The sequence below is a fragment of the Grus americana genome, chromosome 1, assembly GCF_028858705.1.
Source record: "Grus americana isolate bGruAme1 chromosome 1, bGruAme1.mat, whole genome shotgun sequence".
Classification (NCBI taxonomy): Eukaryota; Metazoa; Chordata; class Aves; order Gruiformes; family Gruidae; genus Grus; species Grus americana.
In genome coordinates this window covers 171,676,978-171,703,440 of record NC_072852.1, presented here as the reverse complement: position 1 = coordinate 171,703,440, position 26,463 = coordinate 171,676,978, and the positions used below count along the sequence as shown (strand labels likewise).

The 26,463-nt window shown below is 37.0% G+C and overlaps 1 protein-coding gene across 4 annotated transcripts in view; it reads right to left on the bottom strand.

The window, feature by feature from the left end:
- Nucleotides 1-351: 351 nt before the first annotated feature.
- RBM26 (RNA binding motif protein 26) overlaps nucleotides 352-26,463 on the bottom strand; it is a 67,251-nt gene continuing 41,139 nt past the window's right edge. For 3 of the 4 annotated variants that reach the window (XM_054836681.1, XM_054838809.1, XM_054837942.1), the window contains 5 exons: nucleotides 22,277-22,381; nucleotides 19,532-19,741; nucleotides 17,377-17,463; nucleotides 13,885-13,998; nucleotides 352-7,088 (listed from right to left, as the gene is read on the bottom strand). In XM_054836681.1, coding sequence (XP_054692656.1) covers nucleotides 6,999-7,088; nucleotides 13,885-13,998; nucleotides 17,377-17,463; nucleotides 19,532-19,741; nucleotides 22,277-22,381 — 606 coding nt within the window. In that variant the 3' untranslated portion in view covers nucleotides 352-6,998. The remainder of the gene's footprint in view (nucleotides 7,089-13,884; nucleotides 13,999-17,376; nucleotides 17,464-19,531; nucleotides 19,742-22,276; nucleotides 22,382-26,463) is intronic. The other variant, XR_008578717.1, reaches the window with a different exon arrangement.

Sequence of the window (26,463 nt, the reverse complement as noted above, 5' to 3'; positions counted from 1 at the left end):
AGGAAAAAAAAAGCATATATATATAATCGCCATATAGCTGAATTTATGAGTTAGGAGGAGTGTAACAAAATTTGTGATACTTCAGCACTTTCTGATATCACACTAATGACTGAAAGGGAAAAGAAAGCAACACAGAATGAGTCATGTTGTCGGCCTAAACATGATTTGTATGCACAGACATTGTGCAGAGTTCCAAGTGTAGTGACGCATGGGTCACCAGTAGGTTCCCAACGCACTCGGGCAAGACAGTAACAGACAGTATATCAGAAGTACCAGGATGAACAAGTATTCCATGTTGTAGTTGAAAAATTGTTTTGTGTAGTTACACTACACCAGCTGGTGGAGCTATGGTAGTAATTCTTTGATGTATTCAACATGAGTTTATCATAAAGCAAAGATAACTGGCCACAGTGGTGAAATTTCTTCATACCATGTTAGGCTGGCAATTTGTTTTGTAGTTTATATAAAAATGTAGTATTGTCTGCCATTTCTGCCACCCCACACACACACACTTTACAGCAATAAGTTTTAGCTTTCCATTCACTGCATATCCCCTGTCCTAGAGCATAAACATGTGCTTAAAAGATTAACTTTTAGGAAAAGCTTTGACAAACAGTATGTAGCTACCCAAAGTTTTCTACAACTCCAACTGTAAACTATCAAAAACTAATTCAACTCCCAGAGCAGAAAAGGAGATGGATTTATGCTTCTTGCAACACAGAAATGTTCTTCTGTTTTATTCAGATTTAAATACCTGGAGTCACATTTTATCATTGGTACCTAAATCCAAAGAGAGATACTTTGTTTCAGTTCACACAAACAGAATTTCTGCTGACATGGTAGAGATGTATACAGATTTCTGCAAGAAATGCAAATATTAGTATGAGAATTGAAAGAGGAAAAATATCACAGAAGTGTTGAAATGGGAGCAAATTACTTCCAGTTACTGTGTTTCACTTGTGTAGCCATAGTGCCCTCTAGCAGTCGAAAGAGAAAATACAGGGCTTTATCTCAAGGGAAAAAAAAAAATCCACAAACCAGAACTACCTTTTTTTTTTTTTTTTTTTTAAGCAGAGAAAGGACAGTTTGCAAATGTGAGGAAGAACATTTCATCATGTTAAAAAAAAAAGGTACTTTAATGGAAAGGACACTTCTATCAGCTTTTATGCAGCAGAGCCCTGCAGAGCTGGGAAGCTCTGTGAAAAGATAGTTCTTGTACCCTAAAGGCATTTCTGTGCCTCTGTAGATTTCACCTACACCATATATGCATTAGCAACATGCACACGATTTTGGCAAAAGGATGTAGCTTTTTACATGCATAGATCAACATATGTTTTTGTGAACTCTTTGTTTTCTCTACAAGGAGGAAACATTTTGGCTCAAACATCTTTGTCGCACAAAATTCCATGCAAGATGAAGAATAAATTATGACCTTTAAAACCTAAGAAACTTTTCTCAGTTCCCTAGAGAGCAAATTATTGTATAGAGAGAAGAGTTAGTATGCCTTAGAGCTGAGATTTTCAGTATAGCTGCAGATCATTAGGAAAACATTTTGGGAGAAGTTAGCGTTTCTTTTTTTCCTTTACATTTAAAAGAACATAAAGCCTAAGAAGCAGAAGGCATTCTTTAGCAACTGGGAAATGGTCATCCACATTGTTCAAGTTTTGAGGCCTGTAAATAACATTTCTGATTTCAAATAATCTCCATATCTTGTCAAGAGGGACTGTAAATACTAGTTGGCTTCTTTTTCCCCTCTTCCTTTTTAAAGAAAAGTGTATGCCTGGTGACATTAAAAGATCTAACTTACCCATCAAATTACTATCCAAAAATCTCATGTGAAACTGCAACACAGAGGAGTAAAATAGTGTAAAAGGGTAAAAACAGATTATTTTACCCTCTCTGCATACCAAAGGTCAAAATAAAAAAAAATGTCTACTGCAGATGTTTCTCAGAAAACAGAATTTTGAAGAGTACATGCCTCAAAAATTTTTCTCCCAGTTGCTGACAGGGAAATACTAAAATCCAGTTTATCAACTAGCACAGACAGATTTGCTGAATGTGGTATTCCAGTCTTTGCCAGAGAAAGGTGAGAAACTGAATTAGTGTGTTGTGCTAATAAAGCAGGAAGGATCTTGGAATTCCAAGAATTCAAAGTGTAACATCTAAATTATTATAAAATACCACAGGGTCAGATGAGATGATTTTCAAAGACATCGACTGGTCTCAGGACTACAAGTTTACTGTAAGAAGAAAAAAGACATTAACATGGACAAAAACCAAAGTATCAACATTCAGATAAGCTTTAGAATTAACACATATAGAAGGATTTTACAAATAATGATCAATTAGGAAAAAAAGAGATATTTCTTGTGCAGTATGTTCTTGAAATCCCTCTCATTAGCGTTCCAATTAGATCTAAAGAGAATTTAAATAAAAGATTGAAATCACTGAAGTCTCTTTGTTGCAAGTATTTTTGATGTCTATAGATTTAAAACATGGTTCAGAATAAAACATGCAGAGACATACTAAAGGAAAAAAAGAAAATAATTATTTTATAAAACTACAGTATTCAGGCAACCGTGACAAGCACACTAGTGTGTTTATAAAGGTCTATATGAGTCCACAAAAACTAAGAGTTCATTTTCACCAAGGATCATTTTACAGCTATATCAACTCAACTGAAAAAAGTAATTTTTTTTTTTTTTAAATCTTGATCAAGGACTTCTAGTTTGTCTGACTTAACAGGTTCATTTAAGTAATTAAGTGCTGTAACACCAGAAGAGTAAGGAACAGCTCCACTCTAAACAAAATGACGAAGAACAATCAAAATTGTGATTTTCACACTTATTTTTTTCCCCACAAACCCCTCAAATTTCTGCTATTTGTTCCAGTTGCTCTATCTTGTTAATTGTAACTTAATTTACTAATTAAAGGTAAGTGGTGTAGGATTAAATCTGACTGTATCTTAATTGCAACATTACAACAATGTTGAATTACAGTAAATGAGGTGCTTCATTGAAGTTCTACGCCCGTTTATGCTAGTTTGTGTATTGGTACAACAGCAGTGTATGACTGATGAAAGGGAAAAAAAAAATCCTCTACCCTCTCCATCTACTTTTGCTGAGACCTACTAGTTCAGGGATTAGTTAAAAAAAAAAATACAGGAAACATTCAAAATCACTTAATAGAGTCAAAACCAAATTCTTGTGCATCTTTTTGTGCTCTTTTATGCTCATGAGATAACTGGTAATTACAAATTGTCCATTCCATCTAAAAAAACCCCTCAAATAAATGTACAGTTATTAAAAGTTATCCAAGGGCTGACAAGAATAGTAAGCTTAGCTGGTTTGGGGACCTCTTCAGAGTAGATGGTCAGCCACAAAATTGGATGCGTTAAGTAGGTACAATCACACTACGCTGTGCTCAGATCCTTATCTGGATAGTAATTTTTTATTCCTTTTCTAGTTAAAGAATAGCCTGTTTTTAGAGTGTGGTTTAGAACAGAAACCTATTTTAAGTGCCTGAAATTATACAAATACTTTTCAGTGGGTGCTTTTGCTATTTAAGAAATAGACCTGCTTAGACTTGTTTGTAAAATAAGTCCTATACATTTGTGTTTCGCTAATAACTAACTTGTATTTCTTCTGTGGGTTTTCTGATTTAAAATAAGTGAGTTTTAAGAGAACAAAAAATACAAATAGCACTGGCCATAAGTAATGCTTCAAAGAGGTATTCTTGTTTCTTTACGGTTTTGTAGAGAGACTGTAATATATTCTGAATTACTGACTCCCATTACTTAAAGTATTTTTTATAGTTCAACCAAATGTGATTTACTAAAATACTGTCATCGAACTACATGTCAGATCACATCTTACTCAAGGCCTTTTGCATCTAGCTGGAAAAGAAAATACCTTCTTTAATGTTTACCTTTTTTTCCATAGAAATTTTGAAAAGCTGCCTGGGGAAAACCAAGGTAACCTCGCTCACAGTGTTTCAGACTAGGAAAATCCATTTGCAGAACTGTTAAAAAAATACAATGATTTAGCTAATCACAGTGGAGGCATACTTGGGAATGCATTCAGAAGGATCAACTAAGTAAGGAAGGGAATGAAAGTCAGCAGGATGCTTGGTTTGTTGGTTCAAACAAGGAAGGATGCTGCTCCAGGTGACAGCAGATTTCACTGAAGGCTATGCTAATAAGGATCTGACTGAACTGAAAAGACAGGAGTTGGCTAAGGTAGTAGCAAAAAAGGGAGGGGAGAGCAGAGCTAGACAAGGAATGCAAGGATAGAGCAAGCCAAAAAAGAAATCAAATCAAGAAAGTCATTTGATAATGACAGAAATCCGAACAGAATCCATTTAGATTGCAACCGGGACACCGTTCTCTTATACTGAATGGCACACAGATTAGTTTTGACTGAAACAAACATTTGGGTTTGTTTCTTAAAGTGAGAGTAAACCAAGCCATTCTGATCCAGGTGGTTTTCAATCATTCAGTGTCACATAGAAACAGCAGGGGACAAGATACATGCCAGTGAGAATTCCCTGACACCTTTAGTTGATGGGAAGTTTGGGGGAGGGAAGGTGGTAAAAAGAATTTTAAGTTTCATTCCCTTACAGGTAGACCAGGGTGCAAACGGTTACTAAGAAATGAATCTTGCATGGATGCATTACCAAGCTGAATTCAAAACAAGCAGGCAAACTTGCAATACTAATTTTAAAATTACACAATACAGCAATTTCAGATGATTCATAAGAATCTATGTAAAGAACACAATGAGTTGTCATTAGCTCGTGTTGATCAACTGCAGTGAAAAGGCAGGTTTGAGCACCAGACAGACAAAGCATGCCACACCACCACCTTAACACAGCATGCACAGTCCTTGCCTGTGCTGTACCTATTCCGTAAGGCAACACACAGAACACTTCCACCTTCCGGACTGTCAATCAGATGTACTAAATTATTTTAAAAAGTAGAAAAGCTTGTATTTCTTTCAGTGATCTAAACCAGCTCATTCAGAGCACTGGATAAAAACATTCTTAAAATATTTTATTTTGCCTGAAATTCAGTGTAAAAGGAAATCAATTTCCCAAATACAATTCCTTATGGCAAGATTTAGAACTTACTGTAACAGGCATGGCAGTCAATTGTAAAATTTCAATGTGAAACTAAGACTATACAAAAATTTTAAGTGCATATTTTTGCAACAAGATATGCATACATATAAGGGCACAGGAACAAAAAACCCACAAACAAACAAAAAACAAACACAAAGACCACAAAACCCCACAAAAACCCAAAACAGGTTCCAGGTCTCAAAAAGTCCTCAAGTAACTGAAAAGCACAGAAGAAAATTCTACAGCCAGAGCTCCTCTTTCCAGGATACTACTACTACTATTTTCCTCCATTCCTATTTTGGAATTAAAAAAAGGCAGACATATGTGTTATAGCAGTTCTCTCCCACCCACCCCCCAAAAAGACAAAAATATGGCCTATAGAAAACAGACTGTTAACTGAAGTACTATCCCCTGCATCTATTTGATAAACAAGATAGCAGTTTTATTCTGCACTCATTAATGAGTTGATGGGGTAAAAAAATAAAATAAGCCCCACAACTCTAATACTTAACAAATGTATTTTCTTTTGAAAATGGAAATAAAAACAAGTCTTTCTGGTGAAAGACGTCCTTTACTGCGAAGGATCAGGCAGTTCCCCTTCCTAAGAAAAGGAGAAACTTCAGACCTCACAGAACAGAACGCCCTGTTAGAAAGAGCCAATTAAGTATTTCTGTGGAGTAGGTACATTTTTAAATGATGAATATACACTATAGTGTGAACTTAGTATCTGCCAAGTATTACTTTTGAAATGGAAAAATGTAATCATAGATACACAGGAATAAAAAAAAAAAGGCATTAGTGTGCATAGTCAAAGTTTTTAGAATAATACCTACCAAATATTCCACTTCACCTAATGTATTTTTCTAAATTACATTTCAGTACTGCATATATTTTTGTGGGATCCAATTTTCTTCTACAGTTGCACAGTGCAGGGATACAGAATAAATTCCTTATTGTTGGAATATTATTCTATTTACCATTTGTCTTAAATCAGTTTAAATTCAGAAGACATCCAAAAGCTTTTATGAAACAGAGTATACCTACCTGTGTGTTAACATAAATGAAACATCATTACGTTGAGATTTTTTATATTCAATACCATATTAGTATAAGTGATAGTGATTAGAGCTCCTTTTGTGAATATGGGGGTGGGGGTTGCCATTTGGAACGGTCTTTTTTCTTTTCTTTTTTTTTCTCTTTTTTTTTTTTTTTCATCATGAAGGACCATTGCCTTAGCTTTTTTGGTTATTGCTTTTTTTTTCTTTTTTCTTTTTTTTTTTTAAGACCATTCCATTTCTTTATTTTTTAACATCTTAAAGTCATAAGGACTTATATGCAAAGCAGTCATACACTTTATCATTAAAACCCATAGGTAAAATACGTACACAAATCCAACAAAAGGCTAGTACATAGTAAAGCCTAAGCATACTACTATGCAATATTATGAATACATAACTTCAGAGACTTCGGTTTAGTACTGTTATCTATTCATTTCTGAAAACATTCACAAAGATTTTAAATGCAAATTTTCATTCCGTATCTGGAATAGAACAAAAATTATCTATGTTATAACAACTTTTGGTCATTTGTGTTTGACCAATTCGGTAAATTACAAAGAACCCAAAGAATTCTGTAACTTTCTGTAGAACTATGTAATAAAAACATTGCATATGTTCCTAGTATGATGTCTTTAGCAATCATTTACTGAAATGTAACTCAAACATCAATCTCTCAAAACGTATAACCGACCAGCTGCTTTTTAGTCTATATCCGAATCCAACTTCATCACAAAACCCCTTTTAATACAAAGATGCAGAAGTACATTAGGTAATACTAATGCAACACAGGTGCAGTTCTAGCATTGTCATTGATCAGTTGAATCATCTTCTCCATGAACGAGATTCATTATCCTCCTCCTCTTCATCATCATCTTGAAGCAGCGAGTCATCCACCAAAGATTCTTCCTGAAACTTCAAGAGAAAAACATGATACCCTGTTGATCTTTAACATTTTCTGATGTAAAAGGCAAAATACAAATCCCCGATACTTGAGATTTAATAAAGAACATTGATTTTTTTATTGTAAATAGTAATGCCTTCCAAAAAGTATACTGCATGTATATGTATTATATACATTATTAACAAAAGGCAAACAGAACACGCTTTTTTCCCTTTTCAGTGGACTTCAAAATGGCCAGGACACGTGCACCTCATACATAAATAGCTCTTCTGATTCTTCAGCATATCATGCATGCCCAAGCTACAATGTTCCCATGAAACTTCTACAATGCTATACTGAAAACTAATGTTAGTTTTTGCATGTTCAGAATAACTATGCCTGTTTTCATCCAAGAGTTTAGTCCACACGTGCCGCAGTATTAAAAAGGTTGAATCTGAGACATTTTGATTTTGACAGCTTCATTAAGCTTAAAACCAATATTAACATTTAAAAGATCAGGGCAGGGAGACAGGTATTTACAGAAATTTAGACAAAATATATTAATGTATTTTCAATTGCTTTCAGTAACAACATAGTAACTTGACAGACTTCACAAACCCTTGAACATTTCAAGGTCAACAATTAGAGGCTTCAGAGAGGCAAAGTTACAAAACCGGAAAGATAAACAGTGAGTTGTTTTAATTTTTGTCCACGTATAGACACAGGGGTGTATATATAAACCATCCTGTCTCAGAACTTTTTTGACAATTGCACCTATTAAAGCAATTTCTGCACTAAGAAAGGACTGAACACAGGGATGACCTCCCCTAGCAAACTCTCCCAGCTGTTAAGTAACAGTTACGGTCTTCCTTGCTTATTCTTCTTGTCCCAGTAGTTGTAGGTTTTTTTGCTACAGAATTTCCAAATTCAACAGGAGGTGTGAAGGTTGATTTGTGAAGTTAGGGAGCCTTCTGGAGAGATGTGAGGCTCTAGGCTGAAGAAAGCCTAGAACTAAGCCTTCTCTCTTTCCAGGAGGCTGTTTTACAAGAGGGAGAAACTACTATCTTCATTAGTTTTACCTATGGAAAGTGCATTTTAAAAAGCAGCTCTGTCAACACCTGCCCTGTTTGTCAATGTATATGGCTTGGGTATCTGAGCCAGACCAAAACATAGAAACCTTCTGTGGACTTAGCCTCTTCCCCTGGTGTTTAGATGTCCAGCAGGCTAAAATACAACAGTGTTGTCAAAAAGGAGGAGTCTTGGGCAGCACACAACGTAGACCTCGTCTAAGGTGCACAAGGCTGAGTGGCAGACAGTACGGATGATCAAAAAGCCTGGAACAACTTCCACACAGGGGAACAACTATAGGGATGCTCTGGCCTGGAGAGAAAGTAACTGAGGGGAAGTACGACAGGAGTCCATGTCTCAGAAAAAGTGAAGAAAGAATGATGGTTTTCTTTTTGATGCAAGAGCAGAACACCAAAATTAAATATGCAGGTGGTAGGTGCCATATAAAGATACTTATTCTTGGTAGACATAGTTGAACAGTAGCATTCCCTGCTGCAGGATATTATAGATGCGATCAGATTCCAAAGAAACCAGACAAATTCCTAAAATAAACACCTATCAAGGGCTTTCAGCTACAAAGCCACTACACCTCTGACTCAGCAGTTTCCCCAAACTGCAAACCACAGATGATTAAAAGCTTATCTTTAATTACATGTCTTCTACTCTGCCTAGACAACTCTTGTTGATTCAGTAGTGAACTCTTCTGTTAGGTGCCCAGGTGTGGAACTGTAAGGCATCTAGGAAGATAAGGTGTTTTCATAATTAAGTGGCTACTTGCCAGAGATTTTCTATAGCATCCAAGTCCAAAAGACCTACCTCATTTTCATAAGCAGACTAGGAGCCCTGTTTCATTATTAACAATGTCACACAAGTTTTGCCAGCTATCCCTCTTTAGCACAGTATTCCTTAGCTGAACTAAAATGGTAGTTTAGCCATGGAAAAATTAAGGAAGCATTTTTGATGATTGCTAGAGCGCTCCGCTGCGGATCATGCTGGTACAGGAGCTGCTCACCTTGGTGACTGAGTGGTCACGCTACTTACTTAACTTCATTGTATAGCAGCTATTGTAAATATATGAAATGTTCCTATAAATACGTTAGCAACAAAAGGAGGACAAAGGAGAATCTCCACCTTTTATTGGATGCGGGGGGAAAACATAGTGACAAAGGATGAGGAAAAGGCTGAGGTACCTAATGCCGCCTTTTCCTCAATCTTTACCAGTAAGACCAGTTGTCCTCTGGATATCCAACCCCCTGAGTTGGAAGAATGAAGCTCCCATAATCCACAGGGAAATGGTTAGTGACCTGCTGTACCACTTAGACACACACAAGTCTATGGGGGCGGATGGGATCCACCCAAGGGTACCAAGGGAGCTGGTGGAAGTGCTCACCAAGCCACCTGCCATCATTTATGAGCAGTCCTGGCTAACTGGGGAGGTCCCAGTTGACTGGAGGTTACCCAGTGTGACACCCATCTACAAGAAGAGCCAGAAGGAGGATCCGGGGAACTACAGGCCTGTCAGTCTGAAGTTGGTGCCAGGGAAGGTTATGGAGCAGATGTGACCTGCTTAGTGGATGAGGGAAAGGCCATAGATGTTGTCTACATGGACTTCAGTAAAGTCTTTGACACCATTGCCCACAGCATTCTGCTGGAGAAACTGGCTGCTCATGGCTCAGATGGGTGTATGCTTCACTGGGTAAAAAACTGGCTGGATAGCCGGGCCCAAAGAGTTGTGGTGAATGGAGTGAAATCCAGTTGGCAGCCAGTCACAAGTGGTTTTCCCCAACAATCCCTTAATGATCCAGACGAGGGGATTGAGTGCACCCTCAGTAAGTCTGCAGATGACACCCAGTTGGGTGGAAGTGTTGATCTGCGTAAGAGTAGGAAGGTTCTACAGAGGGATCTGGACAGGCTGGATTGATGGGCAGAGGCCAATTGTATGAGGTTCAACAAGGCTCAGTGCCGGGTCCTGCACTTGGGTCACAACAACCCCAGGCAACGCTGCTACAGGCTTGGGGAAGAGTGGCTGGAAAGCTGCCTGGTGGAAAAGGAACTGGGGGTGTTGGTCGACAGCCAGCTGAATATGAGCCAGCACTGTGCCCAGGTGGCCAAGAAGGCCAACAGCTTCCTGGCTTGTATCAGAAATAGCGTGGCCAGCAGGACGAGGGAAGTGATTGTCCCCCTGTACTCAGCACTGCCGAGGCCGCACCTCAAGTCCTGTGTTCAGTTTTGGGTCCCTCACTACAAGAAAGATGTTGAGGTGCTGGAGCGTGTCCAAAGAAGGGCAACAAAGCTGGTGAAGGGTCTAGAGCACAAGTCTTAGGAGGAGCAGTGGCGGAGGGAACCGGGGTTGTTTAGCCTGGAGAAAAGGAGGCTGAGGGGAGACCTTATCGCTCTCTACAACTACCTGACAGGAGGCTGTAGCCAGGGGGGTGTTGGTCTCTTCTCCCCAGCAACAAGCGACAGGTTGAGAGGAAATGGCCTCAAGTTGTGCCAGGGGACATTTAGATTGGGTATTAGGACAAATTTCTTCAGTGAAAGGGTTATCAATCATTGGCACAGGCTTCCCAGGGCAGTGGTTGTGTTGACATCCCTGGAGGTATTTAAAACATGTGTAATGTGGTGCTTAGGGACATGGTTTAGTGGTGGTTAAATGGTTGGACTTGATGATCTTAAAGGTCTTTTCCAACCTGAAGGATTCTATGATTCTATGAATTGTGGGCATACAGAAACTCAAGATATTTTAGATGCATAAAGAAGGTCTGATGAAATTCAGGCCACTGACTATAAGAACCTACCCCACCTCCAACCTAATCCTGCATAAGTACCAAATTTTAAACAATAAAACTACATAAATTTTCTTTTATGCAATTGGTTGAACTTCAGCACATGAAGTTCTTGAACTCGTCCATCCGGGACTTGGGGATAACAACATTATACTTCAAATACTAACTTAATTAAATGCTAGAAGCAATCCAAAGCTCACAGAAGGAAAGAATGACATTTAAATGCAAAATTTCTCAAGGATTATTGAATAGAAACCCCTTGTTTAAAGAAATTTGGTGAAGGTTAGGAGGACTAATTCAGTTGTAGAAAATGAAAATAAAATCCAATCTCATTTTACAAAGAAGATAGGAGAGCTACATATACTTGGCTTGTTTTGAAAATGGGAAAGGGTCAGAGGTAAGTACATCAATCAGGTTAAATAAAAAAAAAAATCTGTAAACATTGGGCCAAGTAAGAATCTAGTAACACTATTAAAAAAATAGGTAAACTAATATTTTTATGTTACACAGTTGCTATTGCAAAGATTTCAGCAAGCATGCAAAAGCATGAACAGCTAGTGTTTTTGACCCAAGATCAACTCCTATACATTTTCTGCAAGAATAATTAGCCAAGGAATGACTGCAAAAACAGTCACAGAATCATAGAATGGTTTGGGTTGGAAGGGACCTCAAAGATCATCTAGTTCCAGCTCCCGTGCCGTGGGCAGGGACATCCTCCACTAGAACAGGTTGCCCAAAGCCCCATCCAACCTGGCCTTCAACATTTCCAGGGAGGGGGCAACCACAGCTTCTCTGGGCAACCTGTTCCAGTGCCTCACCACTCCAACGACACAGAATTTCTTTCTCACATCTAATCTAAATCGACCCTTCTTCAGCTTAAGCCCATTACCCCTTGTCCTGTCACTACACTCCCTGATAAACAGTCCCTCCCCATCTTTCCTGTAGGCCCCCTTCAGGTACTGCAAGGCCGCTACAAGGTCTCCCCAGAAGGGAGCTATAAGGTCTGCCTGGAGCCTTGTCTTCCTCAGGCTGAACAACCCCAACTCTCTCAGCCTGTCCTCACAGGAGAGGTGCTCCAGCCCTTTAATCATCTTCGTGGCCCTCCTCTGGACTCGCTCCAACAGCTCCATGTCTGTCTTGTACTGGGGACTCCGGAGCTGGATGCAGTACTCCAGGTGGGATCCAGAGACAAATAAAACCAGTTAAATTACAGAAAAAAATCAAATCTCAAGAAAAGTGTGAGAAAATAAATGGTCATAAAAAAAATCTACAGTAAAGCTAAACATTCAAATAATTATATTATTTCTTAATAACAAAAAGCCCTGTTTAATCCCTCTTTTTACTTAACTTCTGAAAATCTGTAAAGTTCTACATGAATCCATCAATTTATGAATTACAGAAAACAGTCTCATGCAGTCTTTTCCCTGAGTTTCCTTTCCGTACTTGATGACTCCCTGTTAAGGAGAACAACCATCACGTAAAATAGATGCAACCTGCCATCACACTTCTCAGCTGACAAGATGTTGTCAAGCATCTAGGCCCAAGGCCTCTGTAAATCTGTCCTTTCCCTTTGCCAGGGCAGCCGCCCATGTAGCTTGTTACTATCCTCATTTCCTTTCCACCACTACCTATACCCCAGAGGTTCCCTCCTACGCTCAGTGTCTTCAGGTGGGGTTAAAAGATGAATCTCACTGTAGTTCACCTACCAGTGAATCTGTACTTTCCTTCATTTACTCCACTGAAGTGTTTGCATATCCCTCCATGCCCTTCCTTCATTAGGCAAAATGGAGTGGTCTCAGTGAAGTAGTTACTCAATGAGACCTCTCAATGAGATAGACTCCTTGCAGCAAACGTTGCTGTTCGTCTTCACGGGCAATACATCCCTGAAGAAGTGACAAAATATCTAAGATGCTCGGAAGACTCCCCAACGTAGCTTCTTGTTCACTCACAGCTCATTACTATCTGACAATACTTGAGGTTTGCATATACAAGGAAAGTAATATTTAGTAAGTCAGAATGCCTAATATGAATACACAGTGGTGTAGTTAGTCTACTCTGTCTTCAGCTGACATGCTAAAAAGAAATTAGCATTTTTGGAGACAGAAAGCAAACAGACAAACTGGCTTTCTTAAAATGCAAAAAAACTAACCGAATTTGGTTATATCAGAACAATCTTGTGAAGTTGCTTCTATGGTAGGTCTGCAAAAATATTATTGGGAAAAGGTACAGACAAAATACTACCACTGAGTACATCAAAGCGTACTTCTACTTCAGCTATCCTATGACAATTATGTATATGCAGTTAATTGACAGTAAATTAATTAGAAAAAAGATTGCTTGACTTCTTCCCCAATGGAATTTATTTTTCAGAATTCACAAACATCGGTATTTTGAGTGTAATGAGTTAAATACATCAAGAGATGTTGCGCCACTATTCCTACATTAACAAATTAAGGTTATTTGGACAAGGCTTTAATATCTTTCACGCACCACGATGAAGACTAACACTCAACAGGGGTACTTCAGATGTCTGAATGAACTTAGTAAATGCTCCAAATTATTCCTTTACCTATGTCCTCCAAGCCATATCTCTCTATAAAGGAAAATCAGAATCTGAAATTTGATCCTCTAAGAAATTAGTGCCTAAAGTAGATGGTACAAAACCCCATGTTTTGGACAAAATCCTCAATCTCTCTCATGCAAGTTCAAACCAGCCCCTTCCATTTTCTAGATATATAGTTTAGTATTTTTTGTTGTGTAAGAAATGAATCATTTCTGCAAGGAAAAGTAAAGTATCTGGACTTTCAACAGCCTACAAAACACGAAATGTATTTATAAACAAATCCAATTTCTGACATCAAAACATGAGTTAGAGTCAAAAATAGAAGTATGAATCAACAGATAATTTTCTTTTGAAAAAGCTACATTATTTCATCTTAAAAAAAAAGCAAAAAAGAAAAAAAAGCAAGCTTACTTCTTCTTCATCAGGTTCAGCTTCTTCTGTTTCAACAGCTGACATACTAGCAACAGGCTTGTTCCATGCCAACTTTAACTCCTGTCCTTTAAAACGAGATCCATGAATTGCAGCCTAAAACAAGTTTAAAAGTTTTAGCTATATATTTCTTTGTCAGGAGAAAAATTAACTTCAGTAATACTTAACTGACAGAAATAAACCAACAGCTTGTTTTTTCAAAAGAAAATACAAGTTGTAATATGTTCATACTGAATTACTGTTAATAGATTAAACCAAAACTTCATTCACTGCACACAGAATTTACACATCCTTTCAGGAAAATGATCAAAACATATTCAGAAGAAAATAAGCTTTGAAAACCATAAAGCATTTGGTGATGTGGGTAACATGCTGAACCAACACCTTCCTGGTTTTTAGTATTATCTTCATGGGTTCTTCACCTTTCAAAGATGGATCCAAAACTGTTAATGCATGACTTACTGTAAGAAGGAAGCCATCCCACAAATACAAATGATTTAATATATTTAAAAAAACCCAAACAAACCAAACAACTAAAAAAGCCCCTCTGTGATTACAACTTAATCTACTGGAAAATGTTCCACTTCCTGTAAAGCTGTTGTAATTGAAATGTAAAAATTTTTAACTTATGGGATATTCATGCCTTTCTAAGTACCAGCTGCATTAAGTGGCTGCTTTGGAAATAGTATGTTCAAATTAAAGTAACATGAATGAGCATAAATCAGTGTTAGCAACATTCCGAAATAACCGTCATGGTCACAAAAGATTTATAGTACAATCTGAAAGCACAGCATAATGTGAAATGTAGAAACAATTACATGTTCAATGACATCTGAACATGAATTGTGTGATATTAAAGTCCCCAGGTATAAATTTTAAATCTGTACATATAAATTTATGATAAATTTAAAAGATTCTATGCTTATTAAAATGCAGCTCAGGAGCTTTTTGTCCATGGTCTCATCACAATGTCACACAACTAGAATTTTTAAAAGTACTTACATGTGACATTTAGGTCCAGAAACAACTTGTAATCTTTGGAAGAAATTACTACTACATAAAAATGCAACATTTTACAACAGGGAATCCTCCTGTTCCTTCCAGGCTACAACATATATGGTCATAAAGCTTAGGCCTATTTTCATTTAAGAAGGTAAAATATTAGCTGTATTTACATCACAATTGGCCTCAACAGAGGTTTTTAATGATTACCCTCTACAACTTCTCCAATTGCCTGTCTTAAAGTCTGCTTTACTAGTAAAAACAGAAATTCCAGCAGAAATACATTTAATATATAAGAATATCTTAAGGAAAATACAGATATTACTGTATTTGATCAAACACAGTTTTCATAAAATTTTAATTAAAAAATGAAGCTACAATTAGATGCAAAGTTATTAAAAAATTAAAACTTTTAATGCTAACTAGAATGTGGACATCTCACGTATGGATCATGAATTCTGATCCAGCTGAAATATCCCCACTTTCTGGAGCATATTCTGAACTTCACCTTGAATACAGCTTGAAAACTCCACCTATTGTATTTGAGAGTGATCTAGGAAAGACATACTGCTTTTCAAATGCAATGAAATGCATGGTAAATAAAAAGAAAGAAAAAAAAAGAAAAAAGAAATAAAAGAGAAGTACATAATGTTGACCTTGACCCTTCCACCAAACATATCTATCTTCTCCTCCCTGCCCACCTTTCTTCGTTCTCTGCGCTATTTTTTTTTTCAGGTGCTTCCTATTTCTACATTTCTATGTTTGGGTCTAAAATATTACTAGCTTCTTGGGTACAGAAATTCAGCTAAGGCTGCAATGATTCTCCATGCCAATTTTTAGGGAAAACAAATTATAACAGTAAAAACTGTATTTTGCTGATAAAGAAGTAACTGTAGTAAGATACTTTCAAGGTCCTTGCTGTGAATCATACTCCACCTGGCAGAAGTACTTTATTCGGACAGTCCAAAAAACCAGATTATTGTTCTAGGTTACCTATTTTTATTTTCAGGAAAGTAAAAGTTCCTCTCAATACTGAGAATATTTCTTATGTAAACGACAATGTCAAAGAATATGCAGTTGCAAAACAAAGTACCCTATGTCAGGAAGCACTAGAACTAAAATTCCAACCTTAATTCAGTTCACTTCTAAGTATACCGATTACGACAGCTTTTATCTGCGACCAGGTATTTCTTATTCTCCACAGAACTTTTGTTCACTGTTGAACTGTGCTCCTTCAATACAGTTAGTTGTACAGTACTTTTTCCCTATCAGTCAGTATATGACTATGTAACATTAATTAGACTTCTTTTTTTACAGAATAATTACAATCCCCTTACAGTTAGTGCTCATCATTGCTGTATCTAAGTTTCACAAACAAAATTTTTATGGTTCTGTAAAACATCTTTGGCACATGCATCAAATTGTTTCTCGAAATATGTAACCATAATGATACTGTAAGTGTTCAAAACAATTGTCAATGGCTTAATTTGTATTGTAAATATCAGTATTTCTGTCAATCAGGTCACTAGTGTCTCAAGATAAAGCATACAAAAATAGAAGAGTCTGGCCAGGTATGAAAATTGTGTTCGAGTAAACTCTACAAGATAAGTTTTGACAAAATCAAAAACCCTATGCAAAATATAAATACAAAATGAAAACTTTCCATACAACCATACTGTGTATGAATCCATTCTTTCTGAAGTCCCTGTTATTTTCAGGATACTCCTTTCCAACAGTGATGCAAGGATTTTAAAGAAAACAAATTCATTTGCAGAATAACTGTGGTTGTTATTTTGCACAGGTTCACATAGAGCCTACACCATGGACTGAATAAGGCAGGAATCCCACTGAGCCAAATGTATAAAGTCCTAATGATCCCTGTGTAAGGATGCAGTATTACAGCATACCTCAAGTCTGGATTTTAGTCTCTAAAAGCTACTTCTACAATTCTATACTTCTGTAATTTTCTACATTTCTAAGCAACATGCTAAAAAAGGAAAGAAAAAAAAAAGAAGATAAAAAAAGAAAATCCCATCACATCAAATCACATTTACACTATCACAGCTTTTCAGGCAAAGGTAAATCCCAACTGATCCCAAACAAAACATATAGGCTCACTCTGCAGGATGTCAGTGAGATTTCAGGCTGAATGTGAGAGTACCAAGTCTTCACGTGAAAACAACTGACAATTAAATAAACCAAGACATCCAGCTATTAATTCCCAAGTGATTCTTGTAATTTCTCTCTTATATCCTGTACCTGAGTTTGCTATAAAGATCCTCATTTCCTAAGGATTCCAGTCATATGCTCTTCTAACAGATTTGTTTAATCTAGAATTAAACTTCTGTGTCAGACTACTTTTAAAATGTTTTAAAATAATTCACAGTATTAAGTTTAATCAAATATACAAGTATAATGCAACTAGAAAGTAGCTGAACGTTGCAGAATATTTTCAACAAAGGCTCTACTCACAGCTTCAGCTTCTGCTCTTGTCTTAAAGGTAATCACCGCATGGAGAGAAGAGTCGTCTATCTGGCAATCTTCAATTTCACCATATTGCTTTTAATAAATAAATAAGAAAAAAAAGCTTAGTGAAATAGTTCTCCAGCTCTAAAACTGCTATCCTAAATCAAACGCCCTCAAAAATCATACAAAACTAGAATAGTGTACCTTTCATAGCCCTAATGCCAATCAGAATACTTGGCTTTGCAAGGAATACCGTTACTTTTACTTGCATTGCTAAAACACAGAAACTCTGTGGTCTCTGGATTTCCTGATTTTAAGCATACAGGTATGAAGTAAAATTATGACAGAAAAAGAGGTGGTTCAGCTTCAATACTTCTCTCTTGATCAGAAAGAAGGGGTCTTGAGATGATTCCATTAGTCTATTACGAAACTCTTCCATAAAAAGATTTATTAGACACAGAGACTGCAGAAAAAGTTTCAAAACTTAACTTGATTTCAGCATCTTAAGAACCTGACACATCTATTCCTGTAACAGTCTCTATGGTATTGCTATTTTTAATGCTGCCATCACTGTAAGCTGCAATACCCAACATATCTGTACAGGTGGAGTGCACTGCTGATGTACAGAGAGCTGTGATATCATATCACAGAAACAGAAATACAGCTCAGTGCATTTCCGTGGAATTTGGAGCAAGTTTAAAAACAGCAAATGCATAGCCTGCAAAATGAAATAATTAACATTTCTTCTCAGTGTTATACAACTAACACTGAGAATAGAATTGTATTTGTTGATGCTACTAAGCTTTTTTTGTTAATATTTTTGTTTGTTAAAGATCGTAAGTTTCATGCTCCCTACAATAAAACCAAAATATAAGAAAATGCGAAGTTCTGAGCAAATTTATGACCATAAACTGACACCACACAGCCAGCTTTTAACAGTGGCAGATTGTCTGTCTTCATTTTTATATACTTTACATAACTATATAAGTACATTATGAAATAAAAAATACAAAAGGTGACCAGCAAAATTTACTTTAGCAATATTCATGAGGTAGACTAAATCACAATATCCTGCTATAGATTAAAAATAAGTTTTTTATTATACTCATCATTGAAACTGGACTCAGAAACATCCTATGGTTGACCAAGTGGATTGAATTGCTTCATTTTAAAGTTTTATGTTCTTAGTTTTACAACGAAGATTTGTAAAATCATTGCTTAAATGTTCAATCATAAACTCTATAGAAAGTACTTTTGTTCCCCTTAAATACACACACACATATATATAAGTACATATAAATGTTCAGTCTGTCATTCATCTCTATAGAAAGTAATTTTGTACCTTTATGGGTATGAAGGTTCCCTTTTTGTTCCCCTATATAGGTATGATGCAGTGTATTTAAGGGGAACAAAATACATATGTACGTGTGTGTGTGTGTATATATATATAGCGCCTGGAAACACGACACCTTAAAAAACCCGAGTATAGTAGTGGTGGGGTTTTTTGTTATGGGTTTTTATAAATTTATGTTGATTTCTCACTTTACTATATTTGCACATAAAAATTTGCTAAAAGTTATTTCAATTTATCATTTCTTAGAGTAAAACCAGAAAAAAAAAATGTAGAAAAAGCTCTGACTTCTTAAACTTAGAAATGAATAGACAGAAACCTTTGGGTGCCCTGCCAAGATCTGCATATAGCTGCGCAATTGTCACCTTGATTCTTAAATTCAGAAAGTTAGGCAAAAGCACTGTTAAGATACTTCAATAAACAGACTTTGGGTACTGAGAGTTTGGCACTGAATCAGTCTCTGTTCTCACCATCCCTTCGGTTATTTTATCATTCTATACCTAAAAATTTGTAACTATGTGTCCTGACCAAATAACATGGTAAGTCATTACTTTATATTCTCAGTTTCCTTTATTAGGAAAAAACACAAGCTTTGTGAGTGCTATGTGGTTACAGTTGTAACTAGGTGAATCAATGGTGTCATTTCTCTGTGTTACCATTTTCTGATGTTACCCTTTTTCCATCAACAGGTGTATCATGTTAAAGATTCATTCCTAAATAGTATTTCCAGATGAATTGAATCAAGAGAAAACAAGTCATTCAATAGAAGAATGTCATCCAAAGAACAGAAAAAGTGAAATTGCCACATACCGCAAAATGAGGAAGAAGATCTTCTCTATCACTTTCTGTAAATGCAGAGATTTCTAATGCCCTAGGTCGATGATCCAAAACTGCATGCACAGGAACTCCTCTGCCTCTACCCCGGCCTCGTATTCCTCTACCTCTGCTACGTGATGCACCCCGACCTCTTGCATGAACCCCTCTACCACGAACTGAAGAAAGAATCCCTCGTTTGGCAGCCTAAGATGTTTGTACATAACATATTGATGTATTAAAATTCATAATCTAAATATTTAGACAAAATTAACAAACACATATTCTGATGTTTCCTAAAAACACATCCCCAAGCAAGCCTCAGAAAGAGCAGCTTACAGGTCTTAAAATAACAAAAGGTGAACATGTTAATAACATTAAAAAGCTAATACTGTTAATCATTACCAGATCAAAAATAGGATGGAAATAGGAAAAAAGAACCAGGTATTAAAAATAGACATCAAAAGAGCCCTTATCTGTGAGGAAAATTCCTCGTAGGACAAAGGAACTGCAGTACAACATTTGAAATTTCATTAACAAATTTTCTTGATATGGTGACTAACTACTTAGTTTGTCTTTTTATCTCGTCTCTGAAAGCCCAGCCAGGATTTTTATTCTGACCAGAATTAATTCAGCATAATAGCTTTTGGCCACAGAATTGTGAGGTATGAAATAGAGGCTCCAACAAGCACCTCCAAGGACAAAGTATTGGCTAAAAAATTGGCTCTCTGTACTCATTACTTTCCATTCTCACAATACCTGTGTATCCCTTCTAAAGAACTACCGTGCACTCTCCAAGAAAAGTCAAAAGGCCGATGACAGTATCTCTGACAGCCATTTAAAAAATAATTCACAAAAGTTATTTTAAGTTTCAAAAAAGCACTTTCAAGGATTTAATTTCAATGTTTATAACAAGAAAAAAAATCTTTTAAAATCCAAATAGATCCAATGTAGGAATCGAATGTTAAATGAAATCACCATAACAATATTTTTAATGTATCCTACAGTGTTTACAACTCGAATACTGATAGCACTGCTTTAATAGATACTAGTGATATCACGCATGAGGAGATCAACCTGTAATGGCTTTATTCATGAAATTATTCAGATAATTTTACAATTAGTATATAGTTCAGGTTTTATTTTTTGTAAAGAGAATCCTGCAGAGTTTTTTAAAAAAACCATTTTTTAATTGTTAAATGAATAATCCAGAAAGTTAAAGATTATGCTGACTCAACAATCAAGCTGTATACTGTTTGGGTTTTCTCAGGGTAAAATCAGGGCTGCTTGGAACAGAACAGCAGGTTATGAGCCACAGAAGCAACACATGAATATTGTGGGAGTTAAACTCACAAGGGCAATGTGCGAATAAAAGTTTTTCTAAAGAATTTGTATGAATACTGAAGAATCAAACAAACACCAAGGGGGAAAAACCCCTATCCCTCTAGTAAATTATACAAGGGATGCATTTCATGCTGTTCCTTGAAACATACTGGTGTGCTTTACTAATAACCCTGTTTTTCTCCATCTACTTTGATCAGTATTTCCTAAAGGCCTCAGAATATTCATTTCACTAGCAAAGATGATTCTCCTGCAAGAGCTACAATTTTTTTTTTCCCCACTCGAAATACAGACAGACTCAATGAGAGATGGAGTAGTATTACCGCTCAACTACAGTATAACTTTATCTTGAATGAGCATCTACTTTTCTACTGCTATTTTACACATCATTCAATTCACGTAATTTCTAAAATGTATGATTTATAAACAAGCTTTCAGTACACCTACAAAATATTATTCACCATCAAAATATATACTGTTAACATAAGCTTTTATGCCCTCTCTATTCAATTGGCTTGGCTTACTAACAAACCTATTTTCACAACTACCAAAGCTGCGTAACAACTTAGTTTTAAAATAAGATTTTAATGCAACTTAGCCGTACGTATGTGCACTGTGTTCATATGCAGTTATACATAAGACATGACCAAACTTCATTAAGACAAGAGGGATTTAAGCGACACAGCAGCCTGCTTAACAGTAAAAAGAGATAAGATTATCATGCAATTAAGTAGATATTACACAATCATATAGGCAAGACAGTGCAATATAACAGAGAATAGCACCCACAGCATTCTGAATTTCTTAAAAAAAGACACAGACATGAAGAATCTTGCACAGCCTTCTGCATTTTTTAAAAATCAAGTACTTAAGAAAAAGCATGTTTCTATACATTGAACACTTCTTGAAACATTGTATTTGCTTTTGGTAAGTCCTCCTTCTCTTGAAACCAACGCTGTAATAACATTACTTTTGGCACTTCAGCCTTTTTGGTTAAACTCATTAAGAGGACGCTAACACTTAAGAATAAAAGATCAAAGCAGTGTTTTTTAACTCTTCTGTACGAAAACCACCACCACCACCTACAAGCAAACATTTAAAAACACTTCATGCTCTCAAGGAAGTATTTCTACCACAAATCTATAAAATATCTCATCATCTAAATAGTTACAGAGTTTAAACAGATTAGCAATCAAAATTAAAGACAAGACTGTATTTCTCTACCTCAGTGGAATTCAGAAACTGATGTTTTTAAAATATTATTGCTAAATGCCTCTATCTACATGCAACTTAATATTGCACTCTGGAGAATATAGGTTATGATACAATACACAAGCTAATAAACATATATGAAAATATTTGATTAAAAGTTAATTGCTACAAAAGAAGAGACAAACATACTTCCAGCTGTAGCTCTGTATATTTTCGTCTTAATTCAGTAACTTCCTCCCCAGCTTGCATCTTCTTGTATAAATCCAGTTCAGTATCTAGTAACTCTTTCTGCATCTAAGAAATTGTTAGGTAAATTATTAGTTCCACAATTCACATTCTCTACTGAGGAAACAATTTTCTGAAAAAAAAAACCAAGAATCTATTGCTACGCTCCTATCAGCGGGCTGCTTTGGAAATACATAGCCACTTAAAGATTGGCCAGCACTGGCCTCCAGGTAAGGTAGAAGTCTGCCACAGCACCTCTATCTGGAAAACAGATTCCTAGAAACTCTAAGGAAAGGGAATTTGGAAACTAGAAGCTGTAGTGCAATTTTAAACTTAACCAAGTTGTGGCTTATTAATTCAGATCACAGCTGTAATTTTGCAGGTATACTGTGCTTACTATGCTAGTTTTCCACCTTTAAAAAAAAACCCAAGCGCAAGCTTAGGAGCTTTCTTGGCAAGATAAAACTTCAACGTGTAGTAGTATGTTTCTGAGCTTGGTGATGTCAAACCTTTTAGACTACCACACAGCCAAAGCCAGTGGAAGTTTTTCTAAACTAGAGATACACAAAATAGAAAATGCAAAATTATATGGTAGTGATGATGAGATAAAAAGAGATTCTACCAAAAAAAAAAAAAAAAAATCAGTAAAATTATGAATGAATACAAAATCTATAATCAGTAATGAGAAAAAGCATCTAAGTTCAGCATAATTCCATAATGCAAAAAGCACAAATGGTAGTTCTGTTCAGACCACAGCAGAAAAAACACAGTAACAAGACCTCTGCTAACAAAAGGTTGGTCTCTGATGCACCCGGAGTTGCCTTTCAGCACACAGTACCCTAAAAAAAATTATTAGAAAGTTCAAAGTTATGTATGACACTGTCTCTGAACCCCAATTTAGACATGTTCATTGCAACCACTGAGGTGCAGGTGCTGGGTACAGGTGCAGGAAAGGGCTTTATGTGACCATGAAAATTTTATTTGAAGTTCTGTTCCAAATTGGAAGCTTTCTTTTTTCTCTTATTCTGGGTTTGGGGTTTTTTGCTGTTTTTTTTTTTTTTTTTTTTTATGGAAAAGGCAGCAGCCAAATGTTCCAGTGACATCACAAATGAAGGATAAAATTATAGATGATTGTGAAACAGTTTTACATTTACACCGTTGATTCAAAACCACAGCATGTTATGTATTCAAAGGCTGGTTGTCAAGAGATGAAGGTTTCGCAGTTGTGACAGTTGGAAACCAAGCATCACCACTGAATGATAAAGAAGGGGTTTTTTTGTTTCTTTGTTTTTTCCTGGAAACTTTAAAAGAAAAAGAGCTGGATTATTCAACTGGCAACTTCAACCTGAACCCCTTTCAGCCCCATTTTCTGATTATCTACAGCAACCACAGAAAAGAATCCATTATCTCCTGTAAAATGGTTTTCAAAATTGGAAACAGTGTTTCTCTCAAATCCCACTGTGTTGCAACACATCAATGACATGGCAATACAACCACTTCTGAAGTTTAATAATGACCAGCAGTTAGAACTCACAAAGCAGCCAGTGACACTAAAGTCGTAAAGAAAGTCTCTAGATTTTGAATTTTATTTCTAGTGCTCTTAATGAAGACTTCTCTTTTACAGAGCTATGCCAGGTCTCAAGAAGAAAACACCTCCTTCAAGATACACCAAGAGGCAGCAAATGTTTCTATACTCAGAGTGGGAGAGTATTGTGTAATCTGCATGAACTGGAACAAGACAAAAATAAGTAAAGATAATGGCACACTCACATGGGCCTCATCTCTTCAAGTTTGCAGTTTCTTCTGAGCTGCCCAGGTTTTAAACACTAAGAAAATGCAAAGGAACCTAGAGCAAAGTCTTTCAGAAAGTTGTCAAAGTTGTAAATTTTAACTGAAGGCTCTGTTAATTCCTCACTATCACAAAGGTCAGATGGGACTGATTGTTTTCTCTCTTTCAAATGTTAACAAAATAATGCTCATAGATAATGCACAATCTGAGAGGAAAGCTATCAATAAAATCAACTTTTCTACAGTTCAGTTATTTTGTCTGTTATGAAATGGGTTTGCCTAAAATGTTTCTTCACTTTCCATATTACAAAGGAAATGGAAAACCAAATAAAAAACTTCATTAAAACTGTAATTGAAATTAGCATATTGCCTCACTTTACTAAGTAAAAACAATCAGACAAGGAAGTGGTGGACCAGGTTGCCAAGCAAAGGGTGATGTGGGCAAAAGAGATCTCAACATCAACAAAACTGGGTTGAAGGGGGACCATCTCAAGCATACACATACCAATACACATAAATGAGGGAGGGCCTACAGAACAGTGTCACAGGAGAAAATCTCATCTCTTTTCTGGGAAATCAGTGCCTCTCTGAAGAGCCTGTACAGTAATGCACACAACATGCAAAATGAGGAGGAGGAATTAAGGTATCTGTGTGTAGTTACAGGGCTACAGTCTCACTGAGACTACAGTAACATTGTAGGAAAACTCACACGACTAGAGTGCTGCAGTGGATGGACATGGTCTCTTACAGAAGGACAAGCCAAGATGACAATGAGCAGGAGTTGCCCTTTATGTGACAGTGCAGTAGGAATGCACGGAGCTCTACTGGGGACAGATGATGAGCCAGTCAAAAGTTTGAGTCAGGATTAAGATGGCAGACCAACACAGGTGACGTTGCAGTGGGTGTTACACTGCCTGATCAGGTAAAAGAAGTAGATGAGGCCTTCTTCAGACAATTGGAAGAAGCCTCCTGTTGGGCTTGGATATCTGCTGGAAAGGCAGGATGACTTTCAAGAATTACATCCTCCAAGTTCCAGAGCATGTAGGAAATAGAACAAAGGTGACAGGAGACCTACCTGGATGAACAAGGAGCTCCTAACAACTTAAACACAAAAACAAGGTGTACAAGAGGTGGAAGCTGGATCAGATCACAGAAGGAGTATAGAGAAACTGTCCGAGCATGTGGGCACTGGTTTGGAAAGCCAAAGTCTACCTAGAATTGAATCTGGCAAGATGGGGTGAGGAACAAGAAGAAAGGCTTCTGCAGGTCTATCAGCAGCAAGAGGAATACTATGCTGTGAAAAACATGGGCTGATGACTGAATGTGAAAGGGGACCTAGCAACAAAGGACACAGGAGCAGCTGAGGTACTCAATACCTCTTACTCCTTAGCCTTTACTGGAAAGACTTGCCTTCAGCAGTCCCAGATCCTGAGACCAGTGGAAAAGCCTGGAACAAGGTTGTCTCTGTTGGAAGAGAATCAAGTTAGGAAATACTTAAACAAACTGGACATACACAAATACCTGGGACCCAGGTACCGTAAGCACTGACAGAGCCTGTTAATGTCATTGCAAAGCCAATCTAAATTATCTTTGGAAGGTCATGGCATTTGGGGGAGGTTCCTTGGGACTGATAAAAAGTGAATGTCACTCCGATCTTCAAGAAGGATAAGGAGATCAGGAGAATTACATGCTAGTCACCCTCATCACAATCCCAGGGAAGATGAAGGAGTAAATAATCTGGAAAACATTTCCAAGCATATTAAGAACAAGAAGGTGATTGGGAAAAGGGAAGGAGAAATCATGCTTGACCTTAACAGCCGTCTACAATGACATGACTGGCTTGGTGGACAAGAGCAGAGTAGTGGAAGTTGTCTATCTTGACTTCAGTAAGGCTTTCAATACTGTCACCCACAACAACCTCACAGCCAAAAGGATGAAGTGCTGACTACATAGGTAGACAGCAAGATTGACTGAAAACTGGCTGAATTGCTGGGTTCAAAGGATTCTGATCAGTGGCAGAAAGTCTAGCTGGAGACCAGTCACTCGTGCTGTACCCTAGCAGTCACTGTTTATAACATCTTCATTAGTGACCTGGATGGTAAGACAGAGTGTGACCTCAGCAAGTTTGCGGACAACACAAAATTCGGAGAAGCAGCTGCTACACCAGCTGGCTGAGGTTCCATTCAGAAGGATCGTGGTATGCTGGAGAAATGGGGCAGAAGGAACCTCCTGCATTTCAACAATGGGAAATGCCAAGTCCTGCACCTGGGAAAGAATAACCCCAGCCACCAGGTTGGGGGCTGCCCAGCTGAAGAGGACCTGAGGCATCCTGGTAGCACGGAAGTTGAACATGAGCAAGCAGT